This window comes from Bos taurus, chromosome 13 (assembly GCF_002263795.3).
Source record: "Bos taurus isolate L1 Dominette 01449 registration number 42190680 breed Hereford chromosome 13, ARS-UCD2.0, whole genome shotgun sequence".
NCBI lineage: Eukaryota > Metazoa > Chordata > Mammalia > Artiodactyla > Bovidae > Bos > Bos taurus.
Window position 1 is genome coordinate 66,623,908 of NC_037340.1, and position 15,515 is coordinate 66,639,422.

The 15,515-nt window shown below is 40.1% G+C and overlaps 1 protein-coding gene across 1 annotated transcript in view; it reads left to right on the forward strand.

Moving 5' to 3' along the window:
- Positions 1-15,515, forward strand: part of CTNNBL1 (catenin beta like 1) — a 166,823-nt gene that overhangs the window by 19,638 nt on the left and 131,670 nt on the right. The window contains 1 exon segment of the mRNA NM_174637.4: positions 14,226-14,414. Within this exon segment, the coding sequence (NP_777062.2) occupies positions 14,226-14,414 (189 nt within the window).

Sequence of the window (15,515 nt, forward strand, 5' to 3'; positions counted from 1 at the left end):
GGGCCAAATTCCCTTGTGTATAGGTTTCTCAGCCAGTGTCTCTCTGTTTTTTTGATATGTTTACTGGAATTCTCAAGTTTCTAAGTAATTTCAGTCTGAGACGAGAGAGTAGGATTGATGTCAGGCTGCTTTAACACAGGTGTTATAAACAAGATTAAGAGGTTGTTGAAAAGATATCAGTGGAGCTCCAGGGCTAGCTTCCTGGAGTCATTCTAAATTGACAGCTAATGGGTAGTTTGCCTTGATAGCTCTCTCTGAGTTGATTGTAACCAGCTAGAGATTCACCCACAGAGGAAACCTTTTTATGAAAATTCACTTTACTTTCCTTTATAAAAAAATAAAGCTATTATAACTTGTAATGATGTCTTTACATGATGCAAAAAATAAACACACACACACACACAAACAAAAACAGTGTCTTTGCACTGTTTTAAGGTAAAGCTTTTTTTAAAGACTTCCCTGATAGCTCAGTTGGTAAAGAATCCGCCTGCAACGCCGGAGACCCCGGTTTGATTCCTGGGTCGGGAAGATCCACTGGAGAAGGGATAGGCTACCCACTCCAGTATTCTTGGGCTTCCCTTGTGCCTTAGCTGGTAAAGAATCCTCCTGTAATGCGGGAGACCTGGGTTGGGAAGATTCCCTGGAAAAGGGAAAGGCTACCCACTCCAGTATTCTGGCTTGGAGAATTCCATGGACTGAATAAATAGTCCATGGGGTTGCAAAGAGTTGGATACGACTGAGCAACTTTCACTTTTTTTAAAGGAGCTCAATTAAGTTGTTTTTTTTTAAATGCTAAAAGCCTACCAAGCTTCCAAGAAAACTTTAAAAAGGAGAGAGACGGTTCAAAACAGTTATTTTATTCTGCCATGTATTTAATTTTTTTTCTGTATAAAACATTATTTAATTATCTTGATCCTTGGTGGAGTTTTTTCCTGCACAATAAGGTATGCATTTTGCCTTATCTAGTTTACTAGACAGTACTGCTAGGAAACTTAAGTATCCTAAATTGTTTTTGAGGTGAGCAGTTACTAGTTTAAAATCACCTTGAAGCCACTTTTATATTCTTTCTGAGAGCATTGTGCTGGTGGGGATAGAGCTTGTAGGGGGAATTTGTAGGTTCCCAGGAGGCATTCACCCAGGTTACCGAAGAATTCCGTTCGATCGTTTTCCACACGGTCATTGGTTCCCTCTGTTTTCTGGGTATAAGAAATGTTTCTGACTCGAACTCACTTACCATCCTTGTCTTTATTGGGAATGGAGGTATTTTGCTAACTTTAGTGGTCTGTAAAGCTTCTAGAAATAGTAAAACCTTTGAGTTGAGGAAAATAAAGTGCATCCTAGACAAAAGCAGACATGAAGCCGTCTCTTTTCGTTGTTTTTGATGGACTCATCAACAGGCATGTGTTGAGGCCATAATACCAGATACTTCATTCAAGCCGAGAGTGAAAGGTAAATTGGCACTCCAGTGCAGGAAAGTGTATTGTAAAATCGTGCTACATTTGCAGACTTCAAAATGTTATTCATAATGTTGAAAAATACTCTTTGACGAGATAGTTCAGCTGCTCTGCTGCTAAGTCACTTCAGTTGTGTCCAACTCTGTGCAACCCCATAGACGGCAGCCCACCAGGCTCCCCCGTCCCTGGGATTCTCCAGGCAAGAACACTGGAGTGGGTTGCCATTTCCTTCTCCAATGCATGAAAGTGAAAAGTGAAAGTCAAGTCGCTCAGTCGTATCCGACTCTTAGCGACCCCATGGACTGCAGCCTACCAGGCTTCTCCGTCCATAGGATTTTCCAGGCAAGAGTGCTGGAGTGGGGTGCCATTGCCTTCTCCGGTTCAGTCGCTCGGTCGTGTCCAACTCTTTGTGACCCCGTGGACTGCAGCACGCCAGGCCCCCTGTCCATCACCAACTCCCAGAGCTTGCTCAAACTCATGTCCATTGAGTTGGTCATGCTATCCAACCGTCTCATTGTCTGTCATCCCTTTCTCCTCCTGCCCTCAGTCTTTCCCAGCATCAGGATCTTTTGCAGTGAGTTAGTTCTTCTCATCAGGTGGCCAAAGTATTGGAGCTTCAGCATCAGTCCTTCCAATGAATATTCAAGACTGATTTCCTTGAGGATTGACTGATTGGATCTCCTTGCAGTCCAAGACTCTCAAGAGTCTTCCCCAACACCACAGTTCAAAAGCATCAATTCTTCTGCGCTCAGCTTTCTTCATACTCCAACTCTCACATCCATACGTGACTACTGGAAAAACCATAGCTTTTACTAGATGGACCTTTGTTGGCAAAGTAATGTCTCTGCTTTTTAGTATGCTGTCTAGGTTGGTCATAGCTTTTCTTCTAAGGAGCAAGTATCTTTTAATTTCATGGCTGCATTCACCATCTGCAGTGATTATGGAGCCCAAGAAAATAAAATGTGTCACTGTTTCCATTGTTTCCCCATCTATTTGCCATGAAATGATGGGACCAGATGCCATGATCTTATTTTGAATGTTGAGTTTTAAGCCAATATCTTTCACAAGATGCTCAGGGTAAAGTTTCACGTGAGTTCTGTCTTCCTTCAAATAAATGCAGCAGCCATTGTGTAACAGATTTGTGTGGATAAATTTTAAGCTTTAAAAGAAATAATGGTAATATCTGATGTCCTGGACTCCAGAGATCAAAATCATGTCAAAACCCTTAAGGAAATAATAAGCAGTTGTGAAAGAGTTAGACTTTGTAAATGAATAACATGACATTTCTCACTTATGATCTGGTTCTCACTCAGTCAGTCTCAGGCCATTTAGTATACTCTGAATATTTCCCTCTCCCCATTTTCTAAAAATATCTTCACTTTTTCATTCCTATCTGTCTTTCTGCTAGTATATCCTCTCCCCCCACATCACAACCACTCTTTCTGTTTGAAAGAGGAACGCAGTTTTGAGTCTTATATCTGAGCCTTGGGTCTAAAACTATGAATAATCTGAACGTTGCTATATTAATTTGTTATTTAATGTTTAAAGATTAAGAGTGGACTGATGTTCATAGTAGGTACCCACTGGGCTCAGTGTTGGTTGCCCAGATGATCTAGGGGAAGGAGTTTTACAGAAATCTCCATATAGACAGTTGACAGTAAGCTCTTCTGGTCAGTGAGCTTTCAAACAGGCAAGGAGCAACTATAGAAAAGAGCTTTCCTGGCTAGAGGCATGGGCAGGAAAGTGACAGAAGAGATCTTAGTGTTAGTTGAATGATGATGGCAGCAGGGAAAGATGATGCAAATTACTACCTTTGAGGTAATAGTTTCTGAAGTTGTGACTAAGGAAAGTGGATTGAGGGGTTGTGTATACTGCTGCTGTCAAAGTGGGAGTTAGAGTTCAGACCCAGATCTATGGCTTCAGGCTCAAGTCTTGTCACTTCCTTGAGTCATAGTTTATTCATCTGTAAATTATGAGGTTACACAGACACTTTACTGTTCTTACCCTCTGAATACCACTTGGTACTACCATGAGAAAATTTGCTAAGCTGTGGCCCAGAGGGGCATAAAATGATTAAAGATGTAAATACAGAATAGACGAATTCTGCCTGGTTGCTGTTATCTAATGATCCAGGTAATTCTGAGAATATGCATACATTGTATACATTTGCTAATTATTGTTATTCAGTTGCTCAGTCTTGTCTGACTCTCTGTGACCTCATGGACTGCATGCAGCATGCCAGGCTCTTTCGTGTCCTTCACCATCTCCCGGAGTTTGCTCAAACTCAACGTGCATCGAGTCAGTGATGCCATCCAACTGTCTCATCCTCTGTCATCCCCTTCTGCCTTCAATCTTTCCCAGCATCAGGCTCTTTTCTAATGAATCAGCTCTTCTCATCAGGTGGCCAAGATATTAGAGCTTCAATTTCAGCATTAGTCCTTCCCATGAATATTCAGGATTGATTTCCTTTAGGATTGCCAGTAGTGAATTACGATTCTTGAGTAGTACATTGGTTTAGGTCTCCTTCCCTTGTCATCTCTCATTGATTTAGCAACATGGGTTAAGTACCTGCTATGAGCTGGATGCTGTTGGATGCTGAGTGTGTTAGCAGCAAGGTTAGATCTCAGGACACCTACCCTAGAGGACCTAGCCTTGATTTAGTGGTGGAGAAGGAGATTTATTAATGCACATGTTGTGTACTGATAGAGGTATGATATGATACAGTGCTGAGGAAGCTCAGAGGTCTTCCTGGGCAGCATTTGGATGACTTTTAGAGAGGGTGACCTTTGAGTTGGGGTTTAAGGCTGAGTAGGATTTCTCTAGCTGGAATGAAACGAGAAAGGAGGGTGCTCTGTTCTTCATGGTAGCACTATGTATCCATTCCAAGGCATCATTTGAATAACTGAAGGTGACTCCTGGGTCCCTTCCAGATTCTTCTCTCACTCCCTTATTGTTTGTTTTTCTGTAGCAAGGGTTCAGACCCTGTGTTACCCTGCTTATGCAATATTGAGATTACAGTGCCTCTTTTAAAATGTGGTGGCTAACTCTGTTCTATGGGACTGTAGCCAAATTGGATATTTACTTCTAATAGTGCACCCTTAATGTGCATTCAGTTTTTAAAAAATTTAAGTTGGCCATCCTGTTGAAAAAGATGTTTGCTAAAACTGTCAGCTCTGAAGTCATATATCCCCTGGCAGGGACTTTATGTATTTACTATTTTGAAGTTAAACAGAGGACTTGAGCCTGCTCATACTCTTTCTGTTCAGCCAGTTAGGATTCTACCTGTCTGTACTACCACTCACCTAGTTTAGGATAGTGATCACTTCTAAGAAGGGGGATAAAGAACCCGGATTAAGGAGAGGTACACAGTGACATGGGATTAGAGAAGGGTACATAGGACACTTTAATTGTATAATATTTTATGCTTAAAAAAAAGATCTGGAATAAATTTGGCAAAATGGTACGGTTATGCACACAATTGGGGGAGGGGGAAGGAGAAGCTAGCAGGGAATCCTGCAGAACAAGTCACGCCCAACTGGTTGTAGTCCCTTGATACTGTTACTCCTGACTAAGGCTAAGGGTTTACAATACTACAGAGTATCTTTATCTCAACAAAACCTTTCACAAAGTCACTCACGTGGGCAGACAGAGAAATATAATTGTGATTATATTCTGCGTCAAAAGTAATTGTAAAAGTCTGTTGTATATGTAGGACTTTGCGGTTAGCTGTCATTAAAAGAAATTGAATCCTAGGCTCTGTTTTCTTTTCAAAGTGCTGTATCTTTATTTTACTTACTCTTACTCTCCCTTGCCTGATTAAAGACAATCCCGTGAGGTAACAGAGCAAGGGCAGAGCATTTTTATAAATGCAGGGCTAGTAGGTTCAATGACTAATCTAAAGTCATGTGACTTTTAAGTGATTCACTAGCACCCAGATTTTTTGGATTATTGGTCTCCTCTCTGCATTGTACTCTGTTGCTTCTTTTAGATCAGTGCAGTTCTACTATGGTGGTGGTTCTTGGTTTGATATCTGATATTCCCGCCAGCACCTAATAGAGTGATATTCAGGTTTTATTAGCTCAGTAAATACTTTCTGAGTGAATGAATGAATGATCATGGTTCTGGTGTAGCTAACAAAACATTCATATTGTCTGTTAAAATGGAGGTGGTTTACCTTACAATGATTTTACAAGTATCTGCCTCTGTTAGGCTTGATAAATAAAGAAACCAAATCAACATTCGGCTTTCTGATGCAACTGCAGAATTAATCAGAGAAGATGTCAAAGTAAATCACAAACGCTAAAGAGTAGTTTGTACTTCCAAAAAAGGAATTATGCACACTCTTTGGAAGCGAGATGAACATATATTCAGGCTTTAACAAAGAGTAAAAATTCTTTTGGTAGGAAAAATTGTTAAGTAGGGTCTTCATGACTGGTGATTTAAATCATAAATCACATCCATGTTGCTTGTCAGCCAATCAGATTCCAGATCATATGTGAGAACTTTGGTGATGTTTCTTTCTGATACATTGATTTTCCCCCCACCCCCACCCCTTGTGGACATTGGTAAAACCTACATTCTCGAGCAATTACTGTGCTCTTAGTATCTGTAATCTTTTAAATTGGGAGTTAAATAAATGAGGGTACTGTTTAATATTTGCATTGACTTTGCTTTGAGATTTTGAGGAGTTTTTGGTACCTGGTTTTTCTTCAGAAGAAAAGGTGGCATATTGCCATGATTCTTGCAAAGGCATAATATATAATTATATGTGAATATCTGGAATTGCCACTGAGATATTTCTTAAAAATGTGATTATGATAATCCCTTATGTTGATAATAGTGCTTTATGGTTTACACAAAGCCCCTTTGTAAGATGTTTTAATCATCACAACAACCCTTTGAGTGGGTAGAATTTTCTGTCTCGGATGACTTTGATCCCTAATTATGAACTCTGGCTGATGATACTTGCGGCATTAGAGATTGTGAGCTTTTTCAGTTCTGGTGCCTCAAGCAAATTTGCAAGGGAGCCCTGATGTTAACTTTGGCAGGTTTCATGCCTGCAAATATTGATTGAGCCAGAAGCCCTAGTTGTAAAATGTCACCAGTGAATGTGCAGCCAGCAAAGGCAAGGGAAAACTCATTACCGCAGCTCATCTGTAACTTCTGGGTCAGGCCACTCACTACCATCTGGTCAAAATGAATGTTTGGAAAACTCCTTTTTATTCTGACAAAATGTAATCAGGCGAGGTTAACAGCAGATGATTTCTGAGCACTTCGAACTGGTTAGAGCAATCCGTCCACAATCTTGGGTTTGTGGCATTCCATATGTCTAATATCTGAAGAGGTATGGGAAAGCTTTAAAATGATGAAATCCCAAAATAAAGGTAGGAAGGAATTTAATTATGTATATGCCTCCCATACCTGTTGCATATACTCTTCCCCTTTCATATTGAAAGTGTTTATTTTGAAAAGAAAAGGCAGTGGGAGAGGCAGAATGAAATAGGATTACTGTCTTAAAATCTAAAGTTTTTTTTTTTTTTAATGTGAGAGTGAGACTAAACCAATTTTATATTGCTTTAAGGAGAAAGATTATGGACTGGGGAAGAAAATTATAAGTTGAAAGGTTTCTCCTTAATTGAATGAACTCTCTGAGTGATCCGGAGATGGAGGGGGTGCAGTTTAGGGAGAAGGTTAAGTTTCTGGTCACCAAAAGTGTTAGGAAAGCCCCAGCCTATACCACAATGTTTTAAAGGGTCTTCACACCTCAGAAAGATAATCCAGTTAGATGAAGAGTTCCTGAAGTCTGGATTGTCTCTAGCGCTCAGAATTATTCCACAAGGTTTCGAATCCATATGTATACAAGCATTTTCTGTAGAATGAATCTCAGTCTCTCAAAATCTCTCTGAAAATTGATCACTCTCTCTCTATTTCTGTCAGCTCTGCTCTTCTCTCTCTCAGAAATGTGGGAGTTAAAAACACAAATTCAGTGGAAAAGTATTACCAGATACGTAGAAACTATCTGTTGTCATTGTGCATTTTCTCACTCATTGGATACTAAAAAATGCAGCTGGGTATGGGGTCTGTCAAATATGTTGACATTAAAAATGGGATCCAGTACAGTATACTAACGCATATATATGGAATTTAGAAAGATGGTAATGATAACCCTGTATGCGAGATAGCAAAAGAGACACCGATGTATAGAACAGTCTTTTGGACTCTGTGGGAGAGGGAGGGGGGGATGATTTGGGAGAATGGCATTAAAATATGTATAATATCATATAAGAAACGAATCCCCAGTCCTGGTTCAATGCATGATACAGGATGCTTGGGGCTGGTGCACTGGGATGACCCAGAGGGATGGTTCGGGGAGGGAAGTGGGAGGGGGGTTCAGGATGGGGAACACGTGTACACCCGTGGCGGATTCATGTTGATGTATGGCAAAACCAATATAATATTGTAAAGTAATTAGCCTCCAATTAAAATAAATAAATTTAAATTAAAAAAATGGGATCCTTATTTTAAAAACTGATAATGGTCAATACCCTTTCCAACCTTGAATTTTGGGATCCTTATTTTAAAAATTGATAATGGTCAATACCCTTTCCAACCTTGAATTTTTTTGATTTTGAGTCAGGTGTGTCCAAGAGAGACACATGTATTGTCTTCTGCGGGCTAAACTGTGATTAGCACTTTAGAAAGACTGGCCTTTATCTGTATACATACATCTATACACAAATGTCTGTGTGAAAGCGGTTGTCGTTCCTAGTTTGTAGATTGAAAAAACACAAACCTGGAATGAGTAAGTTACTTTCCAGGGCTGCTAAGTAAAGGGACCAGGATCTGAATTTAGGAAAATCTGACTCCAAAATTCCTTCTCCAAACAGGATATCACCACTGCACACAGGTTAGGAATGACTGATTAGTATGGCAAAGGAGGAAACGAACTATATTGGGAATTAGAAGCCTTATGTTATTACCTACCACAGACAAGGTGCTTAAACACACTGAGCTCAGATGTCCCTATTTCTATAAAAAGCGGGAGAAACTAGATTATCTCTTTCAGCTCAGATTTCTGAGTCTTTCCTACTGTTTGATATTTAGGAAACGGCCCTTTGTGCCCCCACTTGGAAGGCCCATATTCTGAAGATATGTGACCTGCTTGGTGCTAGGTGAAGAATTCCTGGTTTATTATAAAGTTAACAGATTTCCTTTTGAGTTTTCCATTTCCTTAATAAAATTGAACATATTTTTTCTGCCATTAACAACAAAGTACATTTTGTGAAAATTACTCCATTTCTTAGCCAGGTAACTCGGAATATTGAGCTACATTTAGATGTTCCCCCTACAAATGCGCATCTACATTATATCCTAGTACAAATGTGCTCTTCACATTAATAATTGCACTGTGTGTTTTCATAATTTATCATAATGATACCATTATTGCTTATTATAGAAGTCCCCTTTCTCCCCCCCCATCCCCAAGTCTAATTGAGGTCGAGACAGACCATAAATGCGATAATATAGATTGCATGCTCAGAGGAAATGGAGTTGGTTTCATAGTGGAGTTTTAATTTAGGATTCGTTCTGGTGAGGTAGCCTCTTCCTATGGTACATTACTTTGAGCCCAATATAACTGCATTTTCCCACAGCCCCTCATTATAGCTACAGCTTCTCATTGCTTTTTAATTAAAAAGAGAGAGAGAGACAGAGAAAGAGAGAGGGGGAAAAATGAAACCTAAAGCTTTAGGTTGGATATTGTCTGGGTATGCAGGGAGTATTCTAAGCAGATTGCTTATTTAATTTTTTAATGCTTTCAAAGCTTTCATGAAGATGTCTTGATTTTTATTTCTAGTCAGATGGGTATATATATTTCTCATCCATCATACACAAACACACAAGGCTTTTAAGATTTTTGGAAAGTTAAAAATATATATTTATATATGCATATATATATATATATACATATATGTAATAGGTATTCTTGGAGCTTCCTATTGGCTTTGAGCATGTGGGAACCCTTTGTGTAGCCTAGAAAGGATACCAGCTGTATCCTGTAGTTGGCTGGTGGCAAACGCTTAGTGAGCATTTATTCCACTCACCACCTATTGGGAGTAAGCAGGGAATTATAGAAGACTGTAAAAATCCTCAAAGGCTGATGTTCTAGTACATCAGAAGTTAGAAGTTAATCATTTTTTTTGCTGTGGGCAGCAGCAGCCGAGAAATGACTTTATTAAGAACAGTTTCTTTTGTCATTCCTTCATCTTGAGGGATTCCAAACACCTTTCAGATACCCAAATTAATCTCCAAAGGTGACTGGTAAGAATGGCTTGATCTTCTTGGGACTGGTTGTGTGAGACACAAGGAGACCTCAGGCCTGAGCTGCTGACCTCTCTCTGACAGGCTGTGAGTGCTCTGTTTCCCTTCTGGATCCAGAGCCCGTTGGCTCTTCCGTAGTGAAATCAGTTTGACAGCTCCTTGGTTCTTCTCTGCCTGCATATTCTTGCTTTGTTTTATGCAACTGAGCACTCCCTCAGTGGTGAATATGGGTAAATATAATCTAGAAGTTTATTTCTGGGTCAGGGTGTTGTTAGCTTCATAGGTTTTAATGGGTGATCTTTCATATTTCATAAATATGAGTGCCTATTTCATTGTCAGAAACCCAATTTTATTTTGACATTATCAGGGAACAGGAACCCCTCAGATGAAAATTCCTTAGACCTGGGATGTCAGTAAGGTAGCCACTAGCTGCATATGTCTGTTGGGCACTGAAATGGGGCCAGGTCTGTTTGAGCTGCATCACGAGTGTCAAATACATCCACCAAATTCCAAAGACTTAGTACTTACAAAAAAAAGTGAAATACATCATGAGTAATTTTTTATGTTCATTGCATGTTGAAATGATAATATTTTAGATATATTGGATTAGATAAAATATATTAAAATTAATTTTGTGTATTTCTTTTTACTTTTTAAAATTTGGCAGCTAAAAAATTTTAAATTACGTCTTTGGCTTACAGTGTATTTTGACCGACTGCTGTGGCCTAGACTTTTAAGCCCCTTGAGAGCAAAGCAGTGTTTGTCTTATTTTCACATGTGTTGCTAGTCCCCAGCACAGTGCCTTACATGGAGTTGGCGTTTATTATATATTTGTTAAAATGAATTTTTAACCTTTATTACTTAGAGTGGTCAGATTTCAGAAATGAATAGAAATTTCTCTATTTAGAGGGTTATCAGTATCTGAAAAAGAGAGAATTGAGAGTTGAGAAGAGAAATGAAGGACAGAAGTTCTTAAAATTTTGCCTTGGGAGAGAAAAGTGCTGAAATAAAACATATCCAGGCCTTTGAACAACTTATCCATCTGTTGGAGAGTGGGATGGGAAGCTGGTATGTTGGTGAAGGAGCCATGTTGAACTATCCCGGTGGGTTTTCCTGTGTCTGTTCTGTCATAGAGTTGTCCTCCATGAGAGGAGGTAAAGCTGAATACCCTGTGTGAACAGGAAGGAAATTGGAGACGCAGTGGGTAAACCTAAAGGTTGCCCTCTCAGGAATGTGCTTAAAACTCTTCATGAAGATTAGCAAAGCTATTCTTGTCTCTAAAATCCATTCTCACAGTCTATCCCAGGTCCCCATTTAGACATTACCCTAATGGAAGCCTGGGACCGGTACTAGGCCAGGCTGATGACTCGAGGATCCTTCAAGCTTTGGAGTTCTTTAATAAGTTATTTGTTGAATGAATGGCCTAGCAAATACTATTTTAACTTGGCCGAGGTCTTGTATGACTTAGGTTCATGGGTATTTGTTCTCGCCTGAAAGTCCCTCAAATCTGTCTCAATCAGGGTTCTGGAATCATGGAAATTGGCAAACTAGCCAGAGATCAGTTTCAACTTTTAGAAGGCGCCAGGTTGTTGTTACAAGAGTTTATTAAAGGATCTCAGGCATCCTGTCTCCCTGCTTATAAAATGGAACTGTTAATTACTTCTCGTCCCCAGAGATGGGGTGAAGATGAAAAGGAGCGCTTTAAGCTCTGCAGAAGGAAAGTGCTATTTCACTGGAAATTATTATTATCAGTGGTAAAAATGAAACTCCTCCCTGACCTCTGAAACGTTTGTTTCACAGAAGTGGATTAGAAGATGTGCAAAAGAGCCATTGCAAGTATTCTTTTTTTTGCATTTTTTAACTGTGGCTGGATTTAGCTTTCCCCTTTAACTGTGGTCCGCTGCCTTTGCTCTCTGCTCTGAGATAAACAATCCAGAAATCTCCTCTCCGTGGAGAACTATGGAGTTCATGCTTTGACTTGGCTGCTGCAATAGGCTCACGCTAATCAGAACCACAGCAGGGCTTATTTTATGAGCCCGAAAGAATTAGTGCTCCCGGGAGGGCTGAAGTTCCTTACCTGCTGGGGAGCTGCAGATTTCCAGTTTAGAGCCTGCCCTCCTTTCAGAGCTAACTACCTCCTTCTCCTTCTCACATGAAAACCACCACCTCCTTTTCCTTGTGCTCTGTGGTTACTGCCATGTTGATTTCCTTTTTCTTCTCCTTTTTAAAATGTCGACAGGTAATAATGGCAGCAATTTTGGTAATTTTTATATTTATGGAAATAGAGTGTGATCATATGAAATTATAATCTATCCCAGGGAGACTCAGGAGCAGAGCGAAAAATAGCAGGTGGTATCCCACAAACCAAATTGTCTAATGTGAGTTTTCTAAGCTGTGTCGTATGCTGAGACTTACTGAAGCACCTGGTATGTGGGCCCAGCAGGGTACTTGAGTATAGAGGGGAAAGACTTTGCACCACTGGGGTGGAGGAGTTCAGTAACAGTGTGGCTTATAAGTCACAAGAGGAGATGTGTAACATGTAGAAGAGAAATTTGTCTGTTATCACCAAACAACTTAGCAGGATGGCAGTGAATGCAGCGTTTTCCTCACTTTGCTAATAACATACCACATTGCACCCAGCACACTTTTGGTGTGTGCAGTTAGTATCACAGATAAAGAAAAGCTCATTGAAGAGTCTAACACTCTTAAGTGTTTTGTGTTGGGGAAGACACAATCATTTGATGAATTAACTCACAGAAATAATTTTATATGCTTCCCAGGTGGCTCAGTGGTAAAGAATCCACCTGCTAAGCAGGAGACGTGGGTTCGATCCCTGGGTTGGGAAGATCTCCGGGAGAAGGAAATGGCAACCCGGTCCAGTATTCTTGCCTGGGAAGTCCCCTGGACAGAGGAGCCTGGCAGGCTACAGTCCATGGGGTCTCAAGAGAGTCTTACATGACTTAGAAACTAAACAATAAAAATAATTTTAATTTGTCTAGTACTGTTATATGAATAATTTAGAATTCTTTCACTAATGTTTGCAGCCATTTGGTACAAACTTCCAGTTATGAGATAAATAAGTTCTGGGAATCTAATGTATAACAGAGTGATTATAGTTAATAATACTGTATTAGTACTTGAAAGTTACTAAGATCTTAAATGTCCTTGCCATCGGGGGTGGGGGGAAAATGTAATTATGTGAGGTGATACAGTTGTTAACTCACCTTATTGTGGTATTATTCACAATATGTGTGTGAATCACATCATGTTGTCATGTGTACACTTTGTACACTTTAAACTTGCACAGTGATTAAGTTTTTAATGTCAGTTTATATTAACTGACATAATGTCAGTTATATCTCAATAAAGCTGAAAAAAATGGTTCAGATACACAAACATTTTTTTTTTTAACTACACAGGGAGAAAAGGGTTGTAATCTCCATTTTCAGATGAGAAAACTAAAGCTTAGAGACATTAAATGAGGTGCCTGAAGTTGTACAGTAGCACTTGGAGCTGAATGGAGGCATCGGGCTGTTGGGTGTCTACTGCAGGGCTGTAGAGTGCTGAGGAGAAAGATTACCCTCAGTTCTGAAGCCCATTTCCGAAGTGCCCTGTTTTATTCCGATTGAATGTCAAGCAGTTGTAAAAACTGCTGTTTTGTGACCGTGGGTAATCATTGACCTTTGGCCTTACTATACTTGCCTGTAAAGTAGGAATTTAAAGTGTTGTGGACCCTTGGAAGTTATATATGTAGTATTCTTCGTTTGAGCTGCTTGTGAGTGACTATAATCTGTCTCAGACCTGAATTAAAACCATGTGCTAAGGGATTGATGTTGGCGACTGAATCCTAATCCTCAAAGTGACTTTGTTCCCTGTGGTTTCTGTATAAACGAGAACTTTTGTGAAGGGCTGACGTTTGTGTCTTGAAAAAATTCTTTAACAAATAAAAGCCAACTATCTTGTAGGTCGGAGAAGGCAATGGCACCCCACTCCAGTACTCTTGCCTGGAAAATCCCATGGACGGAGGAGCCTGGTGGGCTGCAGTCCATGGGGTCGCTAAGAGTCAGACATGACTGAGTGACTTCACTTTCACTTTTCACTTTCATGCGTTGGAGAAGGAAATGGCAACCTACTCCAGTGTTCTTGCCTGGAGAATCCCAAGGACGGGGAAGCCTGGTGGGCTTCCGTCTATGGGGTTACACAGAGTCGAACATGACTGAAGCGACTTAGCAGCAGCAGCATCTTGTAGGTGACTGTAACCCTGTATGTATAGAATTACTAAGGGCTTGAAAAATAATGACTTAGAGCTTTACTTCATTTTGTGGTAGAAATTGTGTGCTATGGTGCTTTTCGGTTGTGGAATTTTTGAACACTTTTGGAATATTTGGTGTGTACTCCCTTCTACATATTTTCCAGCTCTAAAATCCTGTGTTTCTTTTTTGTCTTTCTTAGCCCAACAGGGGCACAAAACGTCCCCGGGATGACGAAGAGGAAGAGCTGAAGATGCGTCGGAGACAAGCTGGTACTCGAGAGCGTGGCCGCTATCGGGAGGAGGAGATGACTGTGGTGGAAGAAGCAGATGATGACAAAAAACGGCTGCTTCAAATTATCGACAGAGAGGGTGAGGAGGAAGAGGAAGAGGTAAGGTGGCAGAGATGGGCTGGGGGCTGAGATGCTCAGCCTTGATGCAGTGTCTGTAGAGGGTGATTTGGGATTAAATGCTTAGTTTCTCTGAGCTTCCCAGCTTAATCTGTAAAATGGGGTTAAGAATATTTGGTTTCACAGTGTTGGTATGAAGGTTAAGTGGAGTTTGGAAGGCATTTTGCAAAGTGTGAAGAACATTACAGATAGAGTTTTTAAATTATTCTGGATTATATATTATAACTGAGGCCCAAGCACTGAACTGTGGGGCTGTTGGTATGGACCGAGGAGGATCACGGTGGTTTCCTAGCCCATACTGAGGGCACATAGATGGCACTCATTTTTAAGCACAGTCAATAGTCTTTGAAAGAGGAATAGAATTTTATCAAACGAGTGGAAGAAGGGCCTTTCAGGCAGTTAAAACAGCCTTACCAAAGCAACAAAGTTGAAGAAATTACAGGAGGAGGTAAGGGATTGGGTGTTTATATGTGATTGAAAAAATGCTGTTTAGGGAAAGAGCTGGCCAAGCCTTTCTATCTGCTGTTCCTCAGGTGGCCTCCGGGCCTTTGCACTCACTGCTGCCTCTGAACCTTCTCCCTTCTGTGCCCTCTTGAGAGTAATCATTCTCTTACTCTCTTACCACTTTATTTTACATACTGTCTTCCTATTTGTTATTTTACTCATTTGTTGTCCTCTCCCCAATCTCCTCTGAAAATGGGGACGGGCTGGGTTTTGTTCACAGCTGTATCTCTAGCATTCCAAGCAATGCCTAGCTCTTGGTGTAAGCCCTTAACCAATATTTATTGAATGAATAAATGAATGAAGCTGAAAAGAATAGAGGTAAAATATCAGCGATTAAAAATCAAATGACCTTGCCTTTGTGTCTTTTGAAATCTTGAAGTGTTAACTTGTATATTATTTCACCCTGGCATTTTGTTCAATATGAATTATGGAAATAGATTCTTAAGAGCCAGCTGTTTTTTGGTTCCCTCAAAGACATGATGCTAAGTTTGGATTTTAAAAAATGAAGCTGGAGTGTGAATCTGAGAAGGAAAAAAAAAATTGATTCATATTCTGAAAAAGGTCCTTACTGTGTTATGA